This window comes from Scatophagus argus, chromosome 11, assembly GCF_020382885.2.
Source record: "Scatophagus argus isolate fScaArg1 chromosome 11, fScaArg1.pri, whole genome shotgun sequence".
Lineage (NCBI taxonomy): Eukaryota > Metazoa > Chordata > Actinopteri > Scatophagidae > Scatophagus > Scatophagus argus.
This window is the reverse complement of record NC_058503.1, coordinates 476,285-500,174: the sequence shown is the minus strand read 5'-3', so window position 1 is coordinate 500,174 and position 23,890 is coordinate 476,285. Positions and strand designations below refer to the sequence as shown.

General features: G+C 39.8%; 1 protein-coding gene across 3 annotated transcripts; it reads left to right on the top strand.

Annotated features, from left to right (window-relative positions):
• The first annotated feature begins 10,870 nt into the window (after window positions 1-10,870).
• nmi (N-myc (and STAT) interactor) lies at window positions 10,871-22,777 on the top strand. Of its 3 annotated transcripts, none has more exons than XM_046404338.1 (10): window positions 10,871-11,105; window positions 12,145-12,186; window positions 12,274-12,336; window positions 13,632-13,790; window positions 13,877-13,993; window positions 14,231-14,393; window positions 18,625-18,731; window positions 19,478-19,664; window positions 20,802-20,905; window positions 21,439-22,777. In XM_046404338.1, exons 1-10 carry the CDS (start codon window positions 11,085-11,087, stop codon window positions 21,661-21,663), a joined length of 1,188 nt encoding a protein of 395 aa, XP_046260294.1. In that variant the 5' UTR covers window positions 10,871-11,084; the 3' UTR covers window positions 21,664-22,777. The 3 variants fall into 3 exon arrangements, with proteins under 3 accessions (XP_046260294.1, XP_046260293.1, XP_046260295.1); XM_046404337.1 differs by lacking the exon at window positions 10,871-11,105 and adding an exon at window positions 11,164-11,512; XM_046404339.1 differs by lacking the exon at window positions 10,871-11,105 and adding an exon at window positions 11,896-11,997.
• The last annotated feature ends 1,113 nt before the right edge of the window (window positions 22,778-23,890 follow it).

Genomic DNA, 23,890 nt, shown 5'->3' with positions numbered 1-23,890 from the left:
TGATCAACAAGACTTAAATATTACACACATATATGAAATACATTACCGAATACTATGGCAATTAAGACGTATAATAATAAAAGTGTCTTCAAGCAGGATATTGAAAACATACAGAGAAATGGCAGCAAGGATGCACACGCTCAATCCACTCCGTGCTGCCTCACCTCTCGTCTCGCTGTTTTATTTGAACAGGAAATACAGGATTTTAGTGATTTTGACTATAAAAATGATCAAAACTTGTTGGAACCAAGCACAGGCCAGTGGAAAAATATTAATACTTATTTTATTTTATTTTATTATTTCTTTTATTCTTCATGATGGCAGGTGAGGCTCTGCCATCTCACTAACTTGACTTCTTCCCCAGAGTCTTTGTGCTTTTTCATCTCTCAAGTTCCCCATGGATCATGTCTGGACCTCCTCCTGTGGTCCTGCTTGACACTGAGGACTATTATTACCACCTGTTATATTTCTGCATTATCTTTATTACTTCTATTACTACTACTACTAACCCAGCTAGTCAAGACAGATGGTCACCCACATTGGCCCAGGGTCTGCTTCGATGTTTTTGCCCTCAAAAGTTTTTCACCAGGGGCTTGCTCATTGAGGTTTTGTTGGGTCTCTCCACAGATAAGTCTCTCTAAAAATCAAATTAAAGAGTTTTGTCTGGAAAAGTGTCATGAGACAGCTGTTGTTGTGATTTCTCAATTGTTTACACACATATACTTGTACTTGAGACACAATGACCACAACATGTAGCTCATGCACCAACCTCCTGAACCAATTCTGCTAAACTACAAGCACAATTCCTACTTTACACTCAAATTGCAGTTCTAAAACACACTTTTTTCAAAAGACTACACACAATTCTCTGCATTTGGCACAATTGTCATGAAGAGATTGTCCTTGTTTTCACAAGGAACACACTGTCATTCAGAGTTCTAAAGTTAATTGTCCTACTATGCACACTGACTCATCACATGAGTTCTTAAGTGTGCAATTTTAATTTTCTGCTGCTATCTTAGCCATCTTCACTGAAACATGGCTAAACAGCTGCGTACCTGACAACGCTATCGAACTAGCCGGACGCCACACACTCCGGGCAGACAGAGCGGCAGATGACTCCGGTAAGACAAGAGGTGGAGGACTGTGCATTTATATTAACAAATCTTGGTGTACAGACTCTGTCATTATTGAGAGGCACTGCTCAGTTAACCTCGAATTTCTCGTGGTTAAGTGTAGACCGTTCTATCTGCAACAACAGACTGTGCACCCAGAAGCTGCCTTTATAGTTGCCAGTGATTTTAATCACTCAAACTTAAAGACAGTGCTTCCAAAATTCCACCAGCATGTTTCCTGCAACACAAGAGGAAGCAAAACTTTGGACCATGTCTATACAAACATTCCTGGGGCTTACACTGCGACCCCTCTCCCCCACCTCAGACAGTCAGACCATCTCTCTTTGTTTCTTATCCCTAAGTACTCACCACTTATCCAACGTGTGAAGCCATCAACCAAAACCATCAAAGTGTGGCCAGAAGGGACAGACCATGTACTCCAGAGCAGGTTTCAAAACACAGACTGGAGTGTGTTTGCTGCTCAGGCTACCTGTGGCTCTCACACAGACATTGATACATACACCTCCTCTGTACTGGACTATATCAATGCCACCATTGACAGTGTCACAACAGAGAAGCAGATCACCACGTACCCAAATCAGAAGCCATGGATGAACAAGGAGGTGCGGCTCCTGCTGAAAGCCCGCAACACCTCCTTCAGATCAGGTGATACACAGGCCTACAGCATATCCAGGGCTAATCTGAGGAGGGGCATCAAAAAGGCCAAGCACTGCTACAAGCTAAAGGTAGAGGAGCACTTCTCCAACTCCGATCCAAGACGTATGTGGCAGGGCATCCAGGTGATCAGTCACTACAAACCAGGTAACTCGTCCTTGACAGCCACAGATGTTTCCTTTCTGAATGAGTTAAATGACTTATGCTCGTTTTGACAGGGACAACACTGAAACAGCCACCAACACCAGACTCTCAGCAGACCACCAGCCCCTCACCCTCACCTCTGCGCCGCACTGAGTAGGACCAACGCACACAAGGCTGCTGGCCCAGATGGCATCGCTGGTCGTGTGCTAAAAGCATGCGCAGAGCAGCTCGCTGGGGTCTTTACGGACATCTTCAACCTGTCCCTTGCCCAAGCAGCTGTGCCAACATGCTTCAAAACCACCTCCATTGTACTAGTCCCAAAACACTCCAGCCCAACATGCCTGAATGACTACCGCCCAGTTGCACTCACACCCATTGTCATGAAGTGCTTCGAGCGGCTAGTTCTGTCACACCTTAAGAGCTACCTCCTACCCACACTGGACCCACATCAGTTTGCCTACAATAGGAGTACAGAGGATGCAATTTCCACAGCACTGCACTCTGTGCTCACACACCTGGACAATAACAACACATATGCACGGATGCTGTTTGTGGACTTCAGCTCAGCATTCAACACCGTCAGACCCTCCAAGTTAATCACCAAACTTGGAGATCTGGGCATCAACAACTCCCTCTGCTACTGGATCAGAGACTTCTTGACCAACAGACCTCAGCATGTTAGGTCAGGCAACATCTGTTCCTCCACCATCACACTCAGGGCTGTGTGCTGAGCCCATTCCTCTACTCCCTCTTCACCCATGACTGTAGGCCTGCACATGGATCCAATTCCATCATCAAATTTGCTGATGACACCACAGTTATTGGCCTCATCAACAACGACGATGAGACAGCCTACAGGGAGGAGGCACAGCCCCTGGCCACGTGGTGTGCAGACAACAACCTGCTCCTTAACACCAGCAAGACAAAGGAGCTCATTGCGGACTTCAGGAGGGAGAGAGGAGGCACGCATGCCCCCATACACATCAATGGGATGACAGTTCCTGGGGACCTGCATCTCAGAGGACCTGACCTGGACCACCAACACCTCCAGCCTTGTGAAGAAGGCTCACCAGCGCCTCTTCTTTTTACATAGTACATAGTTCATAGTATATTATGACAACTATCTGTATATCATGTTTATAGTATATCTGTAGCATAGACACCTGTACATACCCTGTACATACTGTAAATTATTGTATACCTGGCACTTACTGCTTATTGCACTTCTGGTTAGATGCCAAACTGCGTTTCGTTGCATTGTACTTGTACATATATAATGACAATAAAGTTGAATCTAATCTAATCTAATCTATTTATGTGCTTTATGTGTGCTTTTCGTTGAGAATCTGCACAAAATTTCGTTATGCTTGCATAATGACAATAAAGACTCTTGATTCTTGATTCTTGATTCTTTCCAAATACCTGGGGGTGTACTTAGACCACAAACTGGACTGGTGCAAGAACGTGGACATGGTCTACAGAAAGGGCCAGAGCCGCCTCTACTTTCTGAGGCGGCTGAGGTCCTTCAACATCTGCAGGACGATGCTGAGGATGTTCTACGAGTCAGTGGTGTCCAGTGCCATCACATATGCCGTTGCCTGCTGGGGCAGCTGCCTGAGGGTGAGGGACACCAACAGACTCAATAGAATCATCAAGAAGGCCAGCCATGTTGTGGGAGAGGAACTGGACTCTCTGACAGTGGTGTCTGAGAGGAGGATGTTGTCCAAAATAAGAACTATACTGGACTTTCCCTCTCACCCTCTCCACAATGTGCTGATCAGCTACAGGAGCTCGTTCAGCAACAGACTCTTACTGCCACGATGCACCACAGAGCGACACAGGAAATCATTCCTGCCTGTCGCCATCAAACTGTTAAACTCAGCACTGTGATGGACACACTCACTTATATATACAATGTACATACTGGCTTTTTTACACATGTACATACCTGTATTTTAAATTTTCTTAAAAATTTGAATACAGTTTTTGTAAATACCTTTCCTTGTTTATCCTATTTTTTATACTCTGCACTTTTCTCCTTTCTTGGTCGGGAATACTGCATGTGTAATGTCTGTAAAAACAAGAATTTCCCTCCAGGGATAAATAAAGGAATTCTGATTCTGATTCTGATTCTGCTTCCTGGGTACCACCATCACCTGGGACCTCAAGTGGGAGGTGACCATCAGTGTGCTGTGCGCTCTGCTGAAAAGGTGATTGGCTGCAGCTTTACATCTCTCCAAGACCTGTACATCTCCAGGACTCTGAGGCATGCAGGTCGGATCACAGCTTACCCTTCTCACTGACATGGACTCTTTGAGAAACTCCCTTCAGGCAGGAAGTTACGGTCCATTCGGACCAAAACCTCATGGCACAAGAACAGTTTCTTCCTCTCTATGTTGGTCTGTTGAACACCAGCTGATTAACACATTGCTCTGCACTTTAGTTGCTTCAGTACCATCACTGTCCTATGCTCATGTCACAATTCACCTGCTGACCATTTGCACTGTTTACTTCACTTACTAGCACTACTTCCACTCTGTACTACCTCACTCTTGTACTACCTCCAGAACCATATTTATTTTACTTTATTTATTTATTTTTTGTTTTAATTTATTCTATTTTATCTTATTTTATTTTTTTCTATTACCGTATTTTCACGACTATAAGGCGCATATAAACGTCTTAGATTTTTTTCAAAATGTGCAGCGCGCCCTATCGTCCAGAGCGCCCTATCTGTGTGCGGACGTAGTTGAGTCCGGCGGATTATTGTGAGAAGCTGGCGAACTTCCGCTCTTTCTGCAGCAGACACATCGCCGACAAAAACATCCAGCCGAGCCACATCACCAACATGGACGAGGTGCCGCTGACGTTCGACATCCCGGTGAGTCACACGGTGGAAAAGAAGGGAACCAGCACGGTAGCGATACGCACAACGGGGTACGAAAAGGCTTCGTTTACCGTTGTGCTCGGCTGCCATGCTAACGGACAGAAACTGCCGCCGATGGTGATTTTTAAGAGAAAGACTTTGCCTAAAGAGACGTTTCCAGCAGGCGTCATTATTAAGGCAAACGAAAAGGGCTGGATGGACGAGGAAATGATGAAGGATTGGCTGAGGCAGGTGTATGTACGGAGACCGGGTGGTTTTTTCCACACATCACAATCGCTGCTGGTTTGTGATTCCATGCCTGCCCATCTCACCGCCGACGTCAAAAAGCAAGTGAAGCAGATGAACGCTACGCTTGCTGTGATTCCAGGAGGTCTGACGAAGGAACTCCAACCGCTGGACATCGGCGTGAACCGGCCGTTCAAAGTGAGGCTGCGAGCGGCGTGGGAGCGGTGGATGACCGAAGGAGACCACAGTTTCACAAAGACTGGAAGGCAGCGCCGGGCGAGTTACGCCACAGTTTGTGACTGGATTGTAGCTGCTTGGGCTAACGTGTCTGCTGGCACTGTTGTTCGAGCTTTTGCTAAAGCCGGCATCATTTCTGGGGAGCCGCACGGCACGGACTCTGACTCTGACAGTGAGGAACGTGAACCTGCCATGTGTGATTTAGCGCAGCTGTTCAATTCCGACACAGAGGATGAGGACTTCAATGGGTTTGAGTGACTGTTACCGGTAATGTGCTTGTTTTAGTGTTGTTGTAATTAATACTTAAATAAAGCACAACCAAACTCAGTTTTGCTCCCGATCTATTTTTAAATATGCACGTGTGTGTTGTCAGGCGGGCGTACGTAGTATATGAATACACACAGGGGCGGACGTGTATATAAAACGTGTATATAAAACCCGCGCCCTATCTTCAGATGCGCCTTATCTGTGTGTTAAATACAATAATTGCACACATAACTGAGACTGCGCCTTTTCGTACGGTGCGCCTTTTCGTCGTGAAAATACGGTATTATATGTTACTCGTTCTTGTGTTTTATGTATGCACCAATTACTAAGACAAATTTCTAGTGATGTGAAACCTCTTCACTTACATGGCAATAATTCTGATTCTGATTCTGACATGCAGTTCTCGTTGAACTTAAAACCAATCCACATACCCAGTTGATTGGTCCAACACAAGTGCAGAAGAAGTGAGTGTGTATATTATATTATATACAAGAAGATCAGAAGATCTTAGATACCCTGCCTGTGGTCTACAGGTTATATACATCCACACACAAGAAAGATTGCAGGGTTACGTGGTCGGGAATCCAATTATTTATTATTTGGTGATGATTAATTTTTTTTCCTCTGTCAGAAAGATTCAGTGCCAGTCAACAAAACATTTGAAACTGAAGTTCTTGAAGCCTAATGTTGATGACATGGCCCCTGACCTTTTTCTGGACTGGTATTACAAGCTTTTGGGTAATATCAGTTATCAATCCTCAGTTTTGTGAATACCTACAGTGAAACCTCACTCTGCCTGAAGGAGCTGCTTGAAATACAAGTAATACATTGAGCATTGTCTCATATCTTCAAAAACAGAATAGAATAGACAATACTTAACAATAAGCAATACAGAAAGTTTGTTTTAAAATTGTTCTCAGTTGTGTAATAAGGAAGTGATGAGCTGTATACGTGGGGGCTGCAGGAGTGGCTGTGTAGGAACAACAGTAATTTCTTCACAGGCTGTTTTTCTCTGACATATATCTTTTACTTTCCTCCCTGGAACTGAAATGACACCATCTCTTCAAAATGTTCTTGAATTAAAAATTCTTTAGATATTTTTGGGCAGTTGAAAAACAACATATGTCCACATATTCAGCACATCTCCAAACAAGAAAAACAGAGCTCAGCCCAAGAATACTGGAAAACGTTCTTTTTCAATGACAGACAAGTCGTGACTGGTGTGTGATTAAACGTGTGTGTTCATATGCCTTCAGTGCCTTGGCTGCGACCCTGCATAGCTCACCTCTGCATCATCACCCTCATGCAGCAGCCACACATTTCGCAACTGCATATCTCCTATAACGTCATCAAAGACCTCAGAATAACTGGAAAGGATGCTATAAATGTCTTTGTTGTAATTATGAAAAAATGTTATACTTCATCAGATCCGTTAAAGCAGCGGTTTTCAAACTGTGAGGTGCAACTTCTGCTTAAATACAACACAGTCTGAATAGTAACACTTGGCCTAATGCTTCAATATCCATCCATCCATTTTCTATACCGCTTATCCGTCAGGGTCGCGGGGGAGCTGGAGCCTATCCCAGCTGACTACGGGCGAAAGGCAGGGTACACCCTGGACTGGTCGCCAGTCAATCGCAGGGCCAACACACAAAGACAAACAACCACACACTCTCACACTCACACCTAGGGGCAATTTAGAGTAGCCAATTAACCTAATGTGCATGTTTTTGGTATTGTGGGAGGAAGCCGGAGTACCCGGAGAAAACCCACGCAGGTACAGGGAGAACATACAAACTCCATGCTTCAATATATATAATATAATATGTGCAGGCCAGCAAAAACATCACCAAAAATTTGTTTAAATGTTACATGATGAGTGGACATCAGTGAATTCAATTCAGTTCAATTCAGTTTATTTATATAGCGCCAATTCACAACAAAAGTTATCTCATGATACTTTCCAATTAGAGCAGGTCTAGACCAAACTCTTTAATTAAGTTGTAATACAGAGAGCCCAACATTCCCCGTGAGCAAGCACTTGGCGACAGTGGCGAGGCGTGAGAGAAGGAACACACAAGCGGAGATGCACAGCAACAGCAATAATACAGAAATATTTGAACTGTAGATAATCATAATGATAATGAAGTATAGAGGAGGTACTATGGTGATTATGATAGCAATATTAGTAACAGTAATAATGGTAGTGTCATGCCTGGTTTTTGATTATGCTTTGTCTTTTGATTTCAGTCCATGTGCCATGTTTCATGTTTGTCTTGTCATGTGTTTCCATGTATTATGTTCAAGGTTTTTGTCATGTCCTGTTTTATTTTGAAAAGTGTCACTTCCCCTGTGTGTCCTGTTTTCTTGTAGCTTTGTTTTTAGTTTTCCTGATTGCTTTCTCCCTCCTGATGTGTGGCATCTGCGTCTCGTTGTCTTGTCTATTTAGTCAATATTTTGTCTTCCCAGTCACCTTTGTCAGAGCGTCTGCATTTTCTACCCATGTCTAACCAGGAACTTTTGTTTAGTTTTGCCTTGCCATGCCTTGCCTTGTTTTTTGCCAGGAGTTTAGCCACAGATATCCATAGATCCTAGGACACAGTAAGTGTGTGATTTTTTTGAGTTTTGTTTTCGTAAAATAAAGACTTTTGCTTGGACCCGCCTACCTGCCTACCTGCTTCTTAGACTCTGCATCGGGTTTCAGCTCTCTGCGTCAGCGACACCGACCCGCCCTGACAGGTAGTAGCTGTACAGAGTAGTAACAGAATTAATAACACTTATTTTGAAACCTAACAAGGATGTACTGCTTATTGATAATTGGCGCCCCATTTGTCTGTTTTGCGAAAAGGAGATTATTCTATTATTAGATTATTCTGAACTAATCTCTGATAACAGTTACATCCTATTTTTAGATTTCTATGAAGCCTTTGATTCAGTTGAGCACAGAGAGAAATTTGGTTTGGGGCTTTTTTTCAGCAAAACTATTCGAACCTTAAATGCTAATAGTAATTGTTCTATTAAATTGAGTTCTGGCACAACTCCACATTTTGACATTAAACGAGGAATTCGGCAAGGTTGTCTTATCTCCCCTTATCTCTTTCTTCTTGTCACCCAACTCTTAGCTATTCATATTAAATCAAGCCCTTTGAAAGGCATTACAATTGCAGAAAGAGAAATCATCTTCAGTCAGCTTGCAGATGATACAACTATTTTTTTAAAAGATTCTACCCAGATACCTCGTGCTCTAAACATTATCAATATGTTTTCTGAGGCCTCTGGACTACATTTTAATGTAAACAAATGTGAGTTAATGGTGGTGAAAGACTCAGCTACATGCTCAATATCAAGCATCCCTGTCAAAAATACAGTAACATATTTAGGAGTCTCCATCACTAAAGATCAGACAGCTAGAATTGCTTTAAACTTTACCCCGGTCAAAGAAAAACCCCAAAAAAGACTTCTAAGAGCTCTATCCTTAAGAGGTACACTAATAACAAAAGCAGAAGGCATATCCAGACTAACTTACACTGTCCTCTCATTATACATTGATAATAAAACCAGCAAACACATAGATCAGATGTTGTTTAACTTTTTATGGAAGAATAAAACTCATTATATAAAAAAAATTGTTGTCATGATGGGGGGCTTAATTTTTTGGACTTGGAATCTTTGAACAACACCTTCAAGATTAACTGGATCAAACAATTCTTGAGAAAACCTGACTCAATATGGAATAGTATCCCTAACTATTTTTTTTCTAAAATTGGTGGTCTAAAATTCCTTTTGACATGCAACTATAACATAGAGAAAATTCCTGTTCGTCTCTTTCATAAGCTTCAAGTGTTGCTTGCATGGTCTATGATATACAAGCACAATTTCTCACTGCACCGTTACTCTATTTGGAATAAAAAAGATTTACTCTACAGAAACAGAAACTTTTTCTTTGAGGAATGGCGTAACAATAATATTATCTGGGTAAAACAACTATTCAACAGCAATGGTGTTTTATTTTCTTATCAGGAGTTCCTTCAACACAATGGGATACCTATAACACCTAAACAGTATGCTATAGTCTTCGATGATATTCCATCTGGTGTTCTTATGTTATTCAAAAATAATATGTCTGTTTCTATGCCTGATGTCCCTTTTACAGCTGTAACTGACTCACCAGTTGGTAAAGTATGCTTCAACACATCTAGTTGTAAGAATAACCGTAAGATCTGTGCTCTTTTCCAAAGTAATATTGTTTCTATTTCATCTGGAATATCTTATTGGAATTGTTGCGTAAATAACTTAAGTTGGGATAAAATTTGGTCCCTGCCTCAAAAATTCTTTGTTGTTAATAAGATGAAAGAAGTGTCATTTAAAATTATCCATTGGTGTTACCCAGTTAAATCCTTTTTTTTTTTTATCAAATTCCAATTTGATGATCTAAATTTAAACTGTGCCTTTTGTGAGTCCCATGCTGAGACTGTTACCCATCTATTTTGGAATTGTAATTATACCAGTAAACTGTGGCAAGATATCTGTAATTTTATTTTAAATAATATCTTTTGTGACTTTAAGCTGCTCCTGCAAGATGTGCTCTTTGGTTTTTTCAAGATTGATACTTCAGTTGAAAGAGAATATTATTTCATTAATCTTATTATAATTCTTGCAAAATTCTACACGCACAAATGTAAATTTTCCAAAGTCAGACCTCTTTTTAGTGTTTTTATGAAAGAACTCAAATTGCATTTTAAATCAGTGTCTTCTTCTAAAAATAAGAAAGTTATTAAAACTATGAGGGTGTGCTCCCACTTTAATAATATTTTTAATTCAAGTTAATTTCTCCTATTTTACTTGTGACCCTTGGCATGTATTTATTATTTATTTCATTCTTATTTTTCAATTTACTTCTGTTTTTTATTATTATTATTTTCTGTATCATTTACCTCTTTCTCAATTTCATGATGTATATTGTTCACCATTTATGTATTATTGTTTGTTCCATATATGGTTGTTAAATAAAGCAATTAAAAAAAAAAAAAACACTGAGTGGAGCGGGTGACCGGTCCAAGAAGGCGGTCCTACGGCTCGTCAGCGCCCACAGACAGTAGCGGTCGATGCGGCGTCTACTCTTTATTATGTCTATGTCTATGCCAGAACTATGGCCAGCCCCAACAAAACCAAAAAAGAAGAAACTGATTCTCGCACACTCTCGCGTTCTCTCTCTCTCTCTTTTTCTGCATACACACACACCGAACAAGAAAACAATCCCCGCCTGCTGTCAATCACCAACATCAACGTCAGAAGAACTCACAAAGCACTGCAGAACTACACAACTGTGTAACTAAACATACAACATTCTCCCAGTCCGTTACAATATAACGATGCGTTATAATATAATAGCCCTTTCTTGTCATTGCAATATTGCATACAATGAAATTCAGGTGAACTACTTGAAACGCTGCTTAGGTATAAAAGATAGAAACATACGCAACCCACGTCGGGTTGAGCATGTCTCCGTGATGACCATGATTTAGCAGTTCTTTATGTCATTCTGCATAGAGATGGTGAGTTCTAGCTCCTCCATTTTACCAGAAAGTTATCTTTCGTCAGATACGAAGAGACTGGGCAGCGGAGGTTTGTGTGGGCTGCACACTAGCCTAGCACATAGCCTAGCACGTAACCGCACATTTGCTTCCTCTTTCTGAGCCACCTTCGTCGCCTCCTCGCAAGAACTGTAATCCACAGAGACCCCGGCCGTCTGACGAGTTCAGTCGGGATGTTCTGGTCTGGGAGCTGTTAGTTAAAGGCACAGATGCTGTGTACAGTGCCTATGTGAAACAGTTTGTGTCTAGTGTATTTGATGTTTACAGTGGTACTGTAGACAGACAGAAAACAGGAGTCTAAATAAATAGCATGTTTGGTGCTGATCTGCTGCACGTACATGCGCCGCCATACTTTAATGTCTTTGCTGGTAGGTGTTTGAAACATATCTGCTGTTTTAAATTGTCAGTTTGTGCTGTTTTGATCATACTGATAATGGCTTCTCGTCAAAATGCGTTTTTTCTCTTGCCCACAATAAATAATCGGACTATTGATCCGTGAATGCTGGAATTGTCTGTCTAGTAAACAGGTCTTTGAGAAAATAGGTAACCCATGCTTTTTAAAATCAAAAAATTTAGAATATAATAAAAATGTATTCCAGTTATATCCTGAAATATAAAATGCTGAAGAATCCTTTTATGGCTAGCACAGAATTTTAATAGCTTATTGAATTTTACAGTTATTATCTTACCATATTTCAGTATCTATTCAGAATTATAATTTAATTCACCCGGTAGCAGCTGGGCACACCTGGGTTTCCATACACTGATGCCTCTCATGCTGCGTCAGTTTCGAGCCAGCTTTAACTTTCACTTTTGATTTAGATTTCACTGAGGAGGAACAGCGGCTGTACTGGTGTGTTCTCTGTTTGTTTCTTTTATCTCTTTACAGGGCTTTGATGGGAAAATAAACTAGCAGCAAAATACACAACAGGTAGGCTTGTGTGCTGCCAGGATGGACTGTATATGACTGACTTTATTTTTCTTTTTTGACCTCCGTTAGGTCATGGCTGACATTCGAGATAAAGGCCTGATAAATGGCAAGGTAAGAATTATTCACTATTATGAAATATTGGAAAAATGAAATAGCCCTGTTACTATCCAGCCATTATGGGGTATTTGTTCTTGTCAGGGTGGTTTGGATGAGGAAAGCAGTCAGTTGGAGGAGGCAATGAAACAGCTAGAGACATGGAAGGTAAGAGGCAATGTTCAAAAATGCTTGCGTCATTTCTGTGTGGACTGTCTTTGAACAAAGTCTTACATTCCAGAAGGTTATTTGAACTGTTTTAATTCAGAACTGAAATATCTGAACCTACACTGCTCACCCAGAGCTTGTGTGATTCACTCAAAGTGGAAGTCTTGAAAAATAATGTGGCTAAATACATTGCAGCGTGAAATTTCTGTTCAGAAACTAATAACACATAGCCTACGATTCCTCATTCAGCAGTCCCATGAAAAGCAGTGGTGGAATACAAACACTGAACTTAGTAAAAGTACTAGGTCAAAATACTATAACAAGTCCTGCAAATGAATATTAAAGTAAAAAAAATGTAAGTATAAATACAAAAGAACTGGTCAGCAGGAGATATAGCCTGTGAGTAATGTAACAATGTATAACATTAGTCTGCATTACTCAGCACCCCACCCCTTCCCTTTTGATACATCATTAAATCAATATGTAAGCATATAAACACCTGCAGTGATTATTTGTCCAGTCAACCAACAAGTGCTTCTGACACATTTAAGAGATTTTTAGGCACTTAAATGCAGATACACAAAAAGGTAGGCCCAGTTTTAAGATTGAAAAGATTTGTCATAATACATATTCACTAAGTTGTAGATGCAGAGGTAGTCTCTTGGCAATTTATTCAATCAACAGTAATAGTCTATTTATGCTAATGACATCAGTAATTTAAAATTCCATGCTACAACAGAGAATTTAATTCCTGACACTGGGAGGGCTGCCTGAATGTTGTGGCCGTGGATTCCACTTTTCCCCTCACTATTATGTCCCAGGCTAGTTTTAAATACTTTATAATGAAGATGCTCGATATGGATTTTTTTCAACCGTTACCTGTAGTCAATAATTAGCTGCTTTTCATGGCTGATACCAATAAGATAAATGATACTACTATGAACTACTCCACCACTGGTTCACCTCTTGTACCTTATTACATTCGTCTTACAGAAGTTTGTTCAAATGTACACTCATGTAAAATGTCTGCAACTCCATAGGTAATTACCAAACTGTACTCGGCTAAAGAACATCAGTACATTTATTTTTTTAGGAATTGTAGCCCTTTTTTAATATATAGATATAGAGTGAAGTTGGTTGACATGTTTAAAAATGACATTGTCATTTCTTGATCTGTTAAGGTGGTGGTCCACCATCACAATCTGGAACTGGAACTATTTTTTCCCGTAAAAAGCAGTCTCTATGCTGATTGTCTAGCTGTGGTGCTTCTGAACCCTTTCTGCGTTCTCCTTAAGACTAAAGCAGAGAAAGCTGATGATGTGAAAGCCAGACTGATACTGGAGAAACTGGAAGAAGATGATACCAAAATAAAGGCCCAGCAGGAGATGTTGACTTATGTCCAAAAGCAAGAGGAGTGTCAGAAGGCATTTGCTCAAAGCATTAATTCAGTGCAGGTACAGTTGTCCCTGTGACATCTATAGTCCATTGGGAAGAGACTGGATGAGAATAACAATTTTTTTCACTTAATTCTTTCATACAGGATAAAATCCGGAAGCTTGGCAAATGCAAACAGGATTTGCTGGACAAACTGAGAAGATGTCAAGTTGAACTGCAGGCAAAGAAGGCAGAGTCCACAAAGCTGAAGCAAAAATTCAAGGTGGGAATGAAGAAAGTCCTCAAGCTGTCCTCCAGCCCAAGTTGTTCTCTCCTAAATACATTCTGTCACTGCATCCTTTTTAGTCAATTGATTAGCAACATTACATCTATATAATGCAGCAATTACACTGACATGCGATAAGAAAATAGTGAGAAGCCAGTCTGAGACACAATAATAATAACATACAATATAACATTTAAAATCATTGTAACTGAGTGTATTACTCCACTTTTCCAGATGTGCATACAGATTCCAGACTCAGAGGTCAAATTCAATGGTCCGAACAAAGAAAAGAGGGAGAACGACAATCAGTCAGTCAGAGGAGTGTTTGCCATCAGCCAGAGACCCACTGTGCTTCTGCAGGGAGGACAGGCACTCATTACATTTGAAGAGGAGAGAGGTACAAATGACTTAAACTAATTTACTGTGTAATAATATAATAACTATCTGAGTTCTTCTGAAAGTGTACACTGAGCCTGATTTAGGCCTCTTGTAGTCTGACTTTACTAAAGATATATGGTGCAGGTGTAATGCTTAGCTCGACCCACTTCTAGTTCCCCTGTCATCATGTACATTTTTGGAATAGCAATCAGTAATAACAAATGACCAACACACACTGCAGCATTAAACTTAATCCAAGAAGTGTTTGTATTGTATTATAACGTTGTCTCACGGAAGTGACAACTTCGTAACGACCAATCAATGTCACGATCGGGCTCAAGCAGGACTCAGACGCAGAGATAGTGGCACAGCCGCTGACTTTATTAAGATTCTCTGAAAGAGCTATAACATTACCGAGGGGACTTTCTATTCTGACTTCAACTGAAAACGCTCCCATAGGAGGAAAGAATAACTAGGAACGAAAAGAAACTGGAAAACCAGAAATCACTCGCAAAGCCGAGGACAAAACTACTATCTACAGAGAGGATTGCTAAAGAACTAAAAATCACTCCTAAGGAGGTAAACAAAAGCGAGGCACAAAAACCTGACACTATTCTAAGGGGCAAAAGAGATCTAAGCTATGAAAATTACAACAGAAAATCACTCTGGAAGAGAGGCAAGAACAGAAGGCGATCAAAGGCGATATTCGTGGCTGTGGCGAGAATAAGGCTGGAGTGTACGCACAAGGACGAAACACACTGGCACAAGACAAGGGAAACGCAGACCATTTGAACACAAGGGATAATGGGGAACAGGTGGACACAATCAGGTAATCGGGAAGACAATCAGACTGGAGACACATGAGGAAGGGCAAGTGACCTGAAACGAGAGGAGAGTTACTTTTCAAAATAAAACAGGAAATGACGAGACATAAAACCAAAACCAGACAATACCTCACCGCTGTGTGACAATCAACAGATGGCAATGGCTGTGTCTTAAACCGTACCATACTGTACCACCATACTTGGTACCCCAAAAGAAGGGTGCCAAAAACCAGTACAGTACAGTACAGTACACTTATTTTGGTACACTTCACAACTTCTCCTAATGGAAACACAAATAATTGTGTACCGTACCATACAGAACTGTATACTGCTAGGTGGAAATGAGCCATAAGTGATTGCAGAAATATTCAACCACTTTAAAGTGATTGATTCAGCAGAGGTCTAGCCAATTGGTGCTAGTAAAATGGAGATCACTTCAGTGCAGTCAATGTTTCTCAAATGATTGTAGTATAAAAACACCTGTGTCTGGAAGGTTCAGACACTGATTAATCAGTATTCCTGGCTACGATTACACCATGAAGACAAAAGAACACTACAAGCAACTCAGAGAAAGGGTTATTGAAAAGTTTAAGTCAGGATGGAAACGAAAAAAAAATTCAGGTCACTGAACATCTCCTGGAGTTCAGTTAAACTAAGTTAGAAGGTCAAGGTCAACTGGAAGAAGGTTTTTTGGTTTGATGAGAACAAAATGGAGCTTTTTGGCCATCATCCTAGATGCTGTGTCTCCTGCACATCATCCCCACTGTGAAGCATGGTGTTGGTGGCATCATGCTGTGGGGATGCTTCCCAGCAGCAGGTCCTGGAAGGCTTGTAAAGGAAGAGGGTAAAATGAATGCAGCAAAATATAGAGATATTCTGAAGGACAATCTGATACAGTCCACAAGAGAACTGCAACTTGGGAGAAAATTTATTTTCCAGTAAGACAATGACACAAAGCACACAAGGAAAGCTGCACAGAAGTTGTTTATAGACAACAAGGTGAAAGTTCTGGTTTGACCGAGTCAAAGCTCAGACGTCAGTCCAATAGAGAATTCGTGGCTGGTCTTGAAAAAGGCTGTTCATGCTCAATCCCTGTGCAACCTGACAGAGTTTGAGCAGTTTTGTCAAGAAGAAATTAGTAAAATTGCAGTGTCCAGATATGCAAGCCTGACTGAGACCTAGCCACACAGACTCAGTGCTGTGATTGCAGCCAAAGGTGCATCTACTAAATAATGACTTGAAGGTGGTGATTATTAATGCAATCACTTATTTTACGCTAGATATTTTTAATTGACATTCGTTTGTGGAAATCTGTTTTCATTTTGAGTGAAAAGAGGTTTTTTTGTACATTTTTGTCTAAAAAGCCAAATTATATTGATTATGTGTCACAATCAACTGCCTAATTAGAACAACGAAAAACTTTTCCAAACAGGAAACAGAGCTGGGCAAGGGGAATGGTGGAGAGAGGCAGGTGGATCTGGGAATCAAAACAAGAATTACAACGGTTTGGATTTAAAAAATATGCCCTAGGGGTAGAGAGGCTGAAGCTCTGTTACCATGAAGGAAGCAAACGATCTGGCGGAGATGCAGTGGCAGGACCAGTCTTTTAACAGCAGGCAGGAGGTGGAGTTAGTTATAGTTTCAATCAGCGGCGGGTGTATAGATGGAGAGGCAGGGAAGGAGAACAAATCGTAACCTTGACAATCATGAAAACAAAATGCAGTATAAAATGCACGACACTTCCGTTCAGATAAAATTAAATTTCTGTTATGTACTTCATTCAGTTTTTGCTGAAAAAATAAAAATAAACCCCAACACTCCTACCACTTTAGCAGTGAGTTTACCAAAGGTGCAACTGTAATGAGATCTCATTTTCAGGATGAAGCTGTGTTGTGTCTTTAGAAACACAGTCAGGTTTGGTGGATTTGGCTCTTCAGTCTTGTGTCGCATGTTTGTTTGTCCCTGCACACCACAGAAGAATTTCCCTTTTAGAACAACCTCGAACAGGAACAAAAACCCAGACCTGTGAAACAGGTCATAAAAGATGTAAATTATCAGTATAAATCAATATATAAATCTATATTAGCTCTCTTTTTGCATTTTTAAGTAAAGGTCACACGTAAATTTTCACGACAATGAGTTAAAATTACCAAAACAGCTGTGGTTTAGTTACATATGGACTTCATGAATTACCAATGAGGTAAGTATTTCCAGGTACTGTCAGGTTATGTTTCATATTGTAATTAACGGGACTAAGGACACTAATGAATGGTTTGACACACAGTGTACTGAAGAAAAATACTGAAAGCGGTGCCCCTTTACTCATTAATTTGAGAACTGATTCTAAATCAAATGGGCATCCAAGTAGGCATATTGTCCCAGGCCTAATTTATAAGATGCTTTTCTACAGTGGGATGCGTATAATAAAACATATGTCAATTAGGCCCATGCTGGATCCACCTAAAAAAAGAATAAGACTCTGTAAGACTCTCTCCCTGTCAAAAGATACTTGCCACCAGCACTGATGAGTGCTGTTAATTTTTCACCACAAGGTCAATAGATCATCTGATTGACCAAAAGGTTGTGCATGCATGGCCCATTTATTTAGGATTCCATCAAATGTTCATAAGCTAAGCTAAGAGTGTTGCAGATGGCAAATGTAAATAAACATATTTTTCTTATTCATCACTATTCAGGCAGTCATGTGTTAATCATGCATGTTCATATAGAGATGATGAGGAAAAGACTATTTTTTATTCTTGATTCGATCCATGGTATGAGGTCTAGAAAAAGTAGCGTTCAATGTAGAACCCCCTCCACACAGACACACACACACAGTTTAGGTTTTTATGCCCAGTGGGGACATTACATAGACTTACATTCATTTCCTGCAGACTTACTGAAAACCAAAACCATAACTTGCCTAACCCTAACCTTAACCTAAACCTCAAACTCAACCTCACCTTAAACCAAGTCTTCACCCTAAAAGTTATTCATTTCCCCATGGGGACTTGCATTTTGTCCCCATAAGGTAGGTGAATCCCCATGTGTAGCTGTGCAAACAGGTTTTTGGCTTTATTGTTTTTTGGATTTCAGTTCATGGAGCTATTCAGCCAGCAAAGGGCACTGCTGTTTTGGATATGTATCAAAATAGGAATTACTGGAACAGTAACAGACAAACATGGCCTTAACTGGGGACGAGCTGAGTATCATTTACCAGTGCCAGTAAGACATAGTAATGATACGAAACCCACACTAAATACCTTACTGTGTATTTCATTTCTAGTGTTGCACCTGATCCCTGGAAGAATGCTGTCTTGTTTCACAGTTCGCTGTTACTGTAAACAGTTGAAATGCCAATAAAAACTTCTTGATTACCTTGATTGATTAATTATACATAATGTTGTCTTGATTTCTCCCCTCCAGTGGCCTCTCAGGTCTTGAAGATTACCAAGTGTTGTGTGCCCTGTGACATCAGTAGTTTGGATGTGACACCAAAACTAATTACCATGGATCCTGCTGTTAAGTTTGAGGTACATATTGATTGAGTGATCAGTGTGTGGTTTTTCACTTTCAGGTCCTAACAAGCACTGCTGCACACACGCACTCACACAAGTAGGCCCTTTAAGGAACATAAATGTATGTGCGCTGGCTTTATTATATGTCCAACATTTTCTTTATCAAGATTTTGAGGGACATTGCCAGTGAAATGGGGTGCCAGTCCCCAGTGTTGTACTGGTAAATACACTCTCAACATCCACACTCACCCTGGCAAGGTACCCTTTTCACGATAACGTGCACAGCTAATGTCTCTCAGTGTAGCCCCACTCATTTAAGACCATGAGTTTGAGGTTTTAGTTATGTGGGAATTACTGTTCATATCATTTTATATTACTAGTTTTATATTATTTGTTATTATTTCTGTTGTTCTGCATCTCTCTCTGTGTTGCCCCTCCCTTCGTCCCCTTCTCTCTCTCTCTCTCTCTCTCTCTCTCTCTCTCTCTTGCCCTCTCAAAGGCCATTTTTCCTTGCTACTGTCACCAAATGATTGTTCATGGGGAAATATTGGGTCTCTGTATGTTAATGACTAAATTAAAGAGTATGGTCCAGGCCTGTTCTGTTTAGAAAGTGTCATAAGATAACTTTTGTTGTGATTTGGTGCTATATAAATTGAACTGAATTGAATTTCTTTCAGAACAATAGTTCTTTATATGATAACCCTGATATTCAGTTTGCAGTGATCATTAAAGGCTGTGGTTGTGTGCTCTCATCAATGTAGATCCACCTCAGTGTTTCTAGAAAGGAGCTGAAGGTTTCCAATGTCCTCTCTTCTATGCCAGTGGAGAGAATAAAGGACCGCCTGGAGATGAGTTTCTCCAGGCCTAGCAGAGGAGGAGGAGAGGTGGAGAGTGTCAAGTACGACAAGAACACTGGGACAGGACAGATCACCTTTCTCAACCCTGGAGGTACAACTCTCTAGGTCACATTTACTTAGACAGTAGGCTGATTTAATGTGTCCTTCAGTTCTAAGTGAATTTACAGCTACATTCTGAGTGTATATAACTCCTGATTTACTAAGACAGACAGCTTAACCTGGGACTGAACCTGGGACTGAAATTCCAAACACATTCTGCCCAAAAATGAGAGCTCAGTAGACATAGTTCAGCAGTGAGTGAGTGAGAACACTGAGTTCAAAAGGAAATGATAATTCCAAAACATGTACTACTTTTGCAGTTCCACCTGAGAAAAGCATAAAATTATAATTTTATCATTAATGCAGTAAATAAATTGCAGAGATTTTCCCTGTGAAACCAACCATCTCAAATTGTGTGACTTTAGTAACTCCTGCAGAATTCATAATCGACCACTGTTAACATGTCTCCATCTGTTAACAGGAAACGGTCACTACAATGATAGGCAAAGTACAAATCCAGCCCGTTGAACACAATGAAAGTCAGTCACACCTGCTCCAGAGGAAGGGTTGCAAACTTTGCATTGAATCTTTGTGTTTGTGTAAATGCCATTTCACACACAACAAAAACCATATAATTTTCTTTAATAATGCTGGCCCAGTTATTTTACAAATAGAACTACAAATAGATTTTATTTTACAAATAGATTTTTTGAGGGTGAAGTCCAGTTACATGTGATATTGGACTGAAAGGGTTACTGTTTTTCTGGCTGCTGGAGCTAAAAGAGAGACACTTAAAAAATAAGATAAATAAAAAATATAAAATATTTGTATAGAATGAATAACGTAAGGAGAAGGATTAACCACGTGGTGTTCAATGTAAAATAGCAACTATTGTATCGTGTCTTCTTAATTAACAAACTGCAAAAAATCTTGCAGTTTGTTAATGTGTTATTGTAACACCATTTTACCCAGTGTAATGTTCAAATGTACTTTTCTTCTAACCTTGAAAAACGTATGTTCCATATGTTTTACAAAACTTGGGAAGGTTTACTTTAAATGCATGCTGCAGGAGCAAATTAGGTTGAATAAAAACAAAGAAAAGAGATGTAAATTTCAATGTTGAGCCTAGTGTAGAAAACTGCATGTAATGTTATGGTTGAGAGTGTGTGTGTTTACTTACTTACTTTAGTTGCTGAGAACCTGGCCCTGAGAGGGGGATACCATGTAGATCTGGGCTCTGAAGTGCATGTGCAAGTTGGATCCGTCTACAAATACCATCTGCGCAAGTTTCAGGTACAGACTTGTCCCTTCAGGGGGAAATCCCCTTGAAACTACTTTGTAATTCTGATCAACTACATTTAAGATGAAATTTTGTACTTTATAATTCGCTGTGTACATAGAAGACCTATAATGAAGTTCTAAGATTATATATTATTTGAGGGTAACCCCCCCATCCATTTGTATACATTTACATACAATATGAATGTTAAAAACCAGGGGACAAAAGGGAAAAAAAATCAATTTCAAATTACAAATTTTGTTTTTCATGAAAAGACTCTTAGTACCATCCTAATGACAAGCTCAACTTGATTATCTTCTTTTCTATTTGAAAAATTGCAGTCAATTGAGTGATATTTTGTATGCTTTGAGTCTCAAATACAGATTGATCAAATATGTCAACAAAATATTGATCAATAGTTGTAGTCAGCTTGAATACACATCAGTAGCAACAGTTAATCAATATCCATCTGCTCATTTCACTCTGAAGATGAGAAAGAAGCAATGTAATTAAGTAATGATGAAGCTGATGTCAGTGACCATTTCAGACCTTCTGTGGCTCTCCGAGGCGAACTATCCTGCTGGATGGCATTGAAGATGTCATGGATGAGGAGGACCTGCAGGACCACCTAGAGATCCACTTCCAGAAGCCCAGCAATAATGGTGGTGAGATAGAGAGCATCAAGTACATATCCAGGGGTAAGGCTACACAGGCCTTTTTTCTCTGTGAGGATACTGTGGAGAGGGGCAACTTCTCCAACTACAATGTATAAGGAAAATAAAATGAGCTTTTCTTCACTCCCTAGGAATCTCTCTGTCTCCTATGACTATTAGAAATCAATAATCATATTTGTAATAAGTTTCTGATTATTTCAAAGAATCATGTATATTTCTTGTCATGGCAAAATTGAAAGGATGCATTTTGCAAGATTCATTTATTTGCTGTGCTATTGAGAGTCAGATGAAGAGACTTTGTCACTGTGCCTTCAGTTTTGTTTTCATCCTACATGGTGAGGGGTGTTTTGCATTAAGTGGAAGAACAAAGACCATCCACAAGGCACTTAACAATGACCTGTATGATGATGTACTATGGCCAGTGTCCTGACACATGGAGTATATGTAGTTTAACTCAGAGTAATGTACATCCTGATTGTATGTAGTTGGCTGGTGTGGCTGGTTTGAGGTTTGACAACCTCAAGCACATCTTTAATCCAATATGTCCCTCAGAAAATGGTGTATTTGGTTTGTTAATGTTAAATGGTATCTTAGAATGTTCATGTTGATTCTCTTCCCTTCAGTGTGTTCACAAGTGCAGACTTAAACCTTTAAGCCCACAGAAGTTGTGGACTGTAATGACTGTTTTACAGAAGATCGAGTTTGGGGTGTCTAAAGATAGTATCCACAAAATAATGTCATTATTATTATAAACATGAGAAGTTCTGGCAGTTAACTATTCCATGCATCTATCAAGTGATAGGGGTCATGGCCATTGATTAGTATTTCCTGATTACTATGTAACATGAACTTAGTAATAATCCCTGCAACAAAAGGCCAAAATTGCGTGAGTGGTAACTTTCCAGAACTGTAAAATCTTATGTGATGATTATAAACCTCTGTGCAATGTTTTGTGATTTGACCAGTCTTGAAATCCACAGATCTGTTACTGACACTGGACTTGACTTATATTTTATTGTCTCACCTGTATCTTTAAATAAATGCCCCCACCCTCGCTTCCATCTGCTCTATTTTCATGCAGGGCTGTTCTCAGTTGGAATTGCTGATATCAGTTTCTAGGCCCATAATCTACACACAAAACATGTGCTTGAATTGTAAATCTGTTTTTTTTTTTCTCTTCTATTGTACTCATTAAAAAATCTAAATGCTTAATCAATCACTGGAATTGTTTTTTTAATGACCGAGACTTTGGATATGTACATACAAGAAAAGTCTGATGCATTGGCTCAAATTGTTGTGCGTTGAAAGATTCAATTCAATTCAATTCAGTTTATTTACATAGCGCCAATTCACAACAAAAGTTATCTCATGACACTTACCAATTAGAGCAGGTCTAGGCCAAACTCTTCAATTAAATAGTAATACAGACAACCAAACGTTCCTCCTTGAACAAGCACTTGGCAACCTCGGAGCACACCCCGGCTCTAGAGGGCCTTAACCAGTTGGGTTGAGAGAGACAGGGAGGGAGAGGGCACGAGAGAAGGCGCACACAAGCAGAGATGTGTACCAGCAGTAATAATACCAGAAGTATTGGAACTGTAGATAATGATAAGTATACAGAAGGTACTGTGGTGATTATGATAGCAATAGTAGTAACAATAACAATGGTAGTAGCTGTACAGAGTAGTAATAGAATTAAAACAGATTATGACTAAACAGTAGTAATCACAGTAGGTTTCAGGGAGGACTGCAGTAGGAGGTCCAACCACGATCCATGGGAACCTGTGAAACAAGAACGAAGCACAAGGACTCCAGAGAAGAAGTTGAGTTAGTGATATGCATTAATGGGACATAAATGTGTGCAGAAGGAGAGGGAGAGGAAGAGAGAGCTCAGTGCGTCGTGGGAGGGAATATCTGGCACAAAATTTAAGAAGTGTTAATCAAAATAACCTCATAAAAATACACACCAGCAAATATTCAGAATCAAAAAACAGAACAATCAGATGTGGATTGTTAAATATCTATAATATATATTATTATATTTATATATACAATAATTAATAATTTATAGATAATATAATAAAATTATATATAATATAAAACTATATATAATTTATATATTATATATATATCATATAGATTGTAAAAACCTTTCCTGTTAATGATCTAATTATTAATTATCAGTCTGATATATTTTGTCATTTTATCATGTTCCTTGAGCCACAGGCCGAGGAGGGGAGGCAGCAATCTACCACTCCAGTCTTCAGATTAATCCCAAACTTAAATCTATCCATAGTTTATTTGAGAGTCTCACTCTCAGCCTGT

Bases quoted from the DNA above. Each gene is read 5' to 3' on its own strand.
- nmi (XM_046404337.1), top strand. From the start codon at position 11,483: ATGCGCCGCCATACTTTAATGTCTTTGCTG. The intron at 13,791-13,876 runs GTACAGTTGTCC...TCTTTCATACAG, and splicing joins AAAGCATTAATTCAGTGCAG to GATAAAATCCGGAAGCTTGG. The intron at 13,994-14,230 runs GTGGGAATGAAG...CCACTTTTCCAG, and splicing joins AGCTGAAGCAAAAATTCAAG to ATGTGCATACAGATTCCAGA.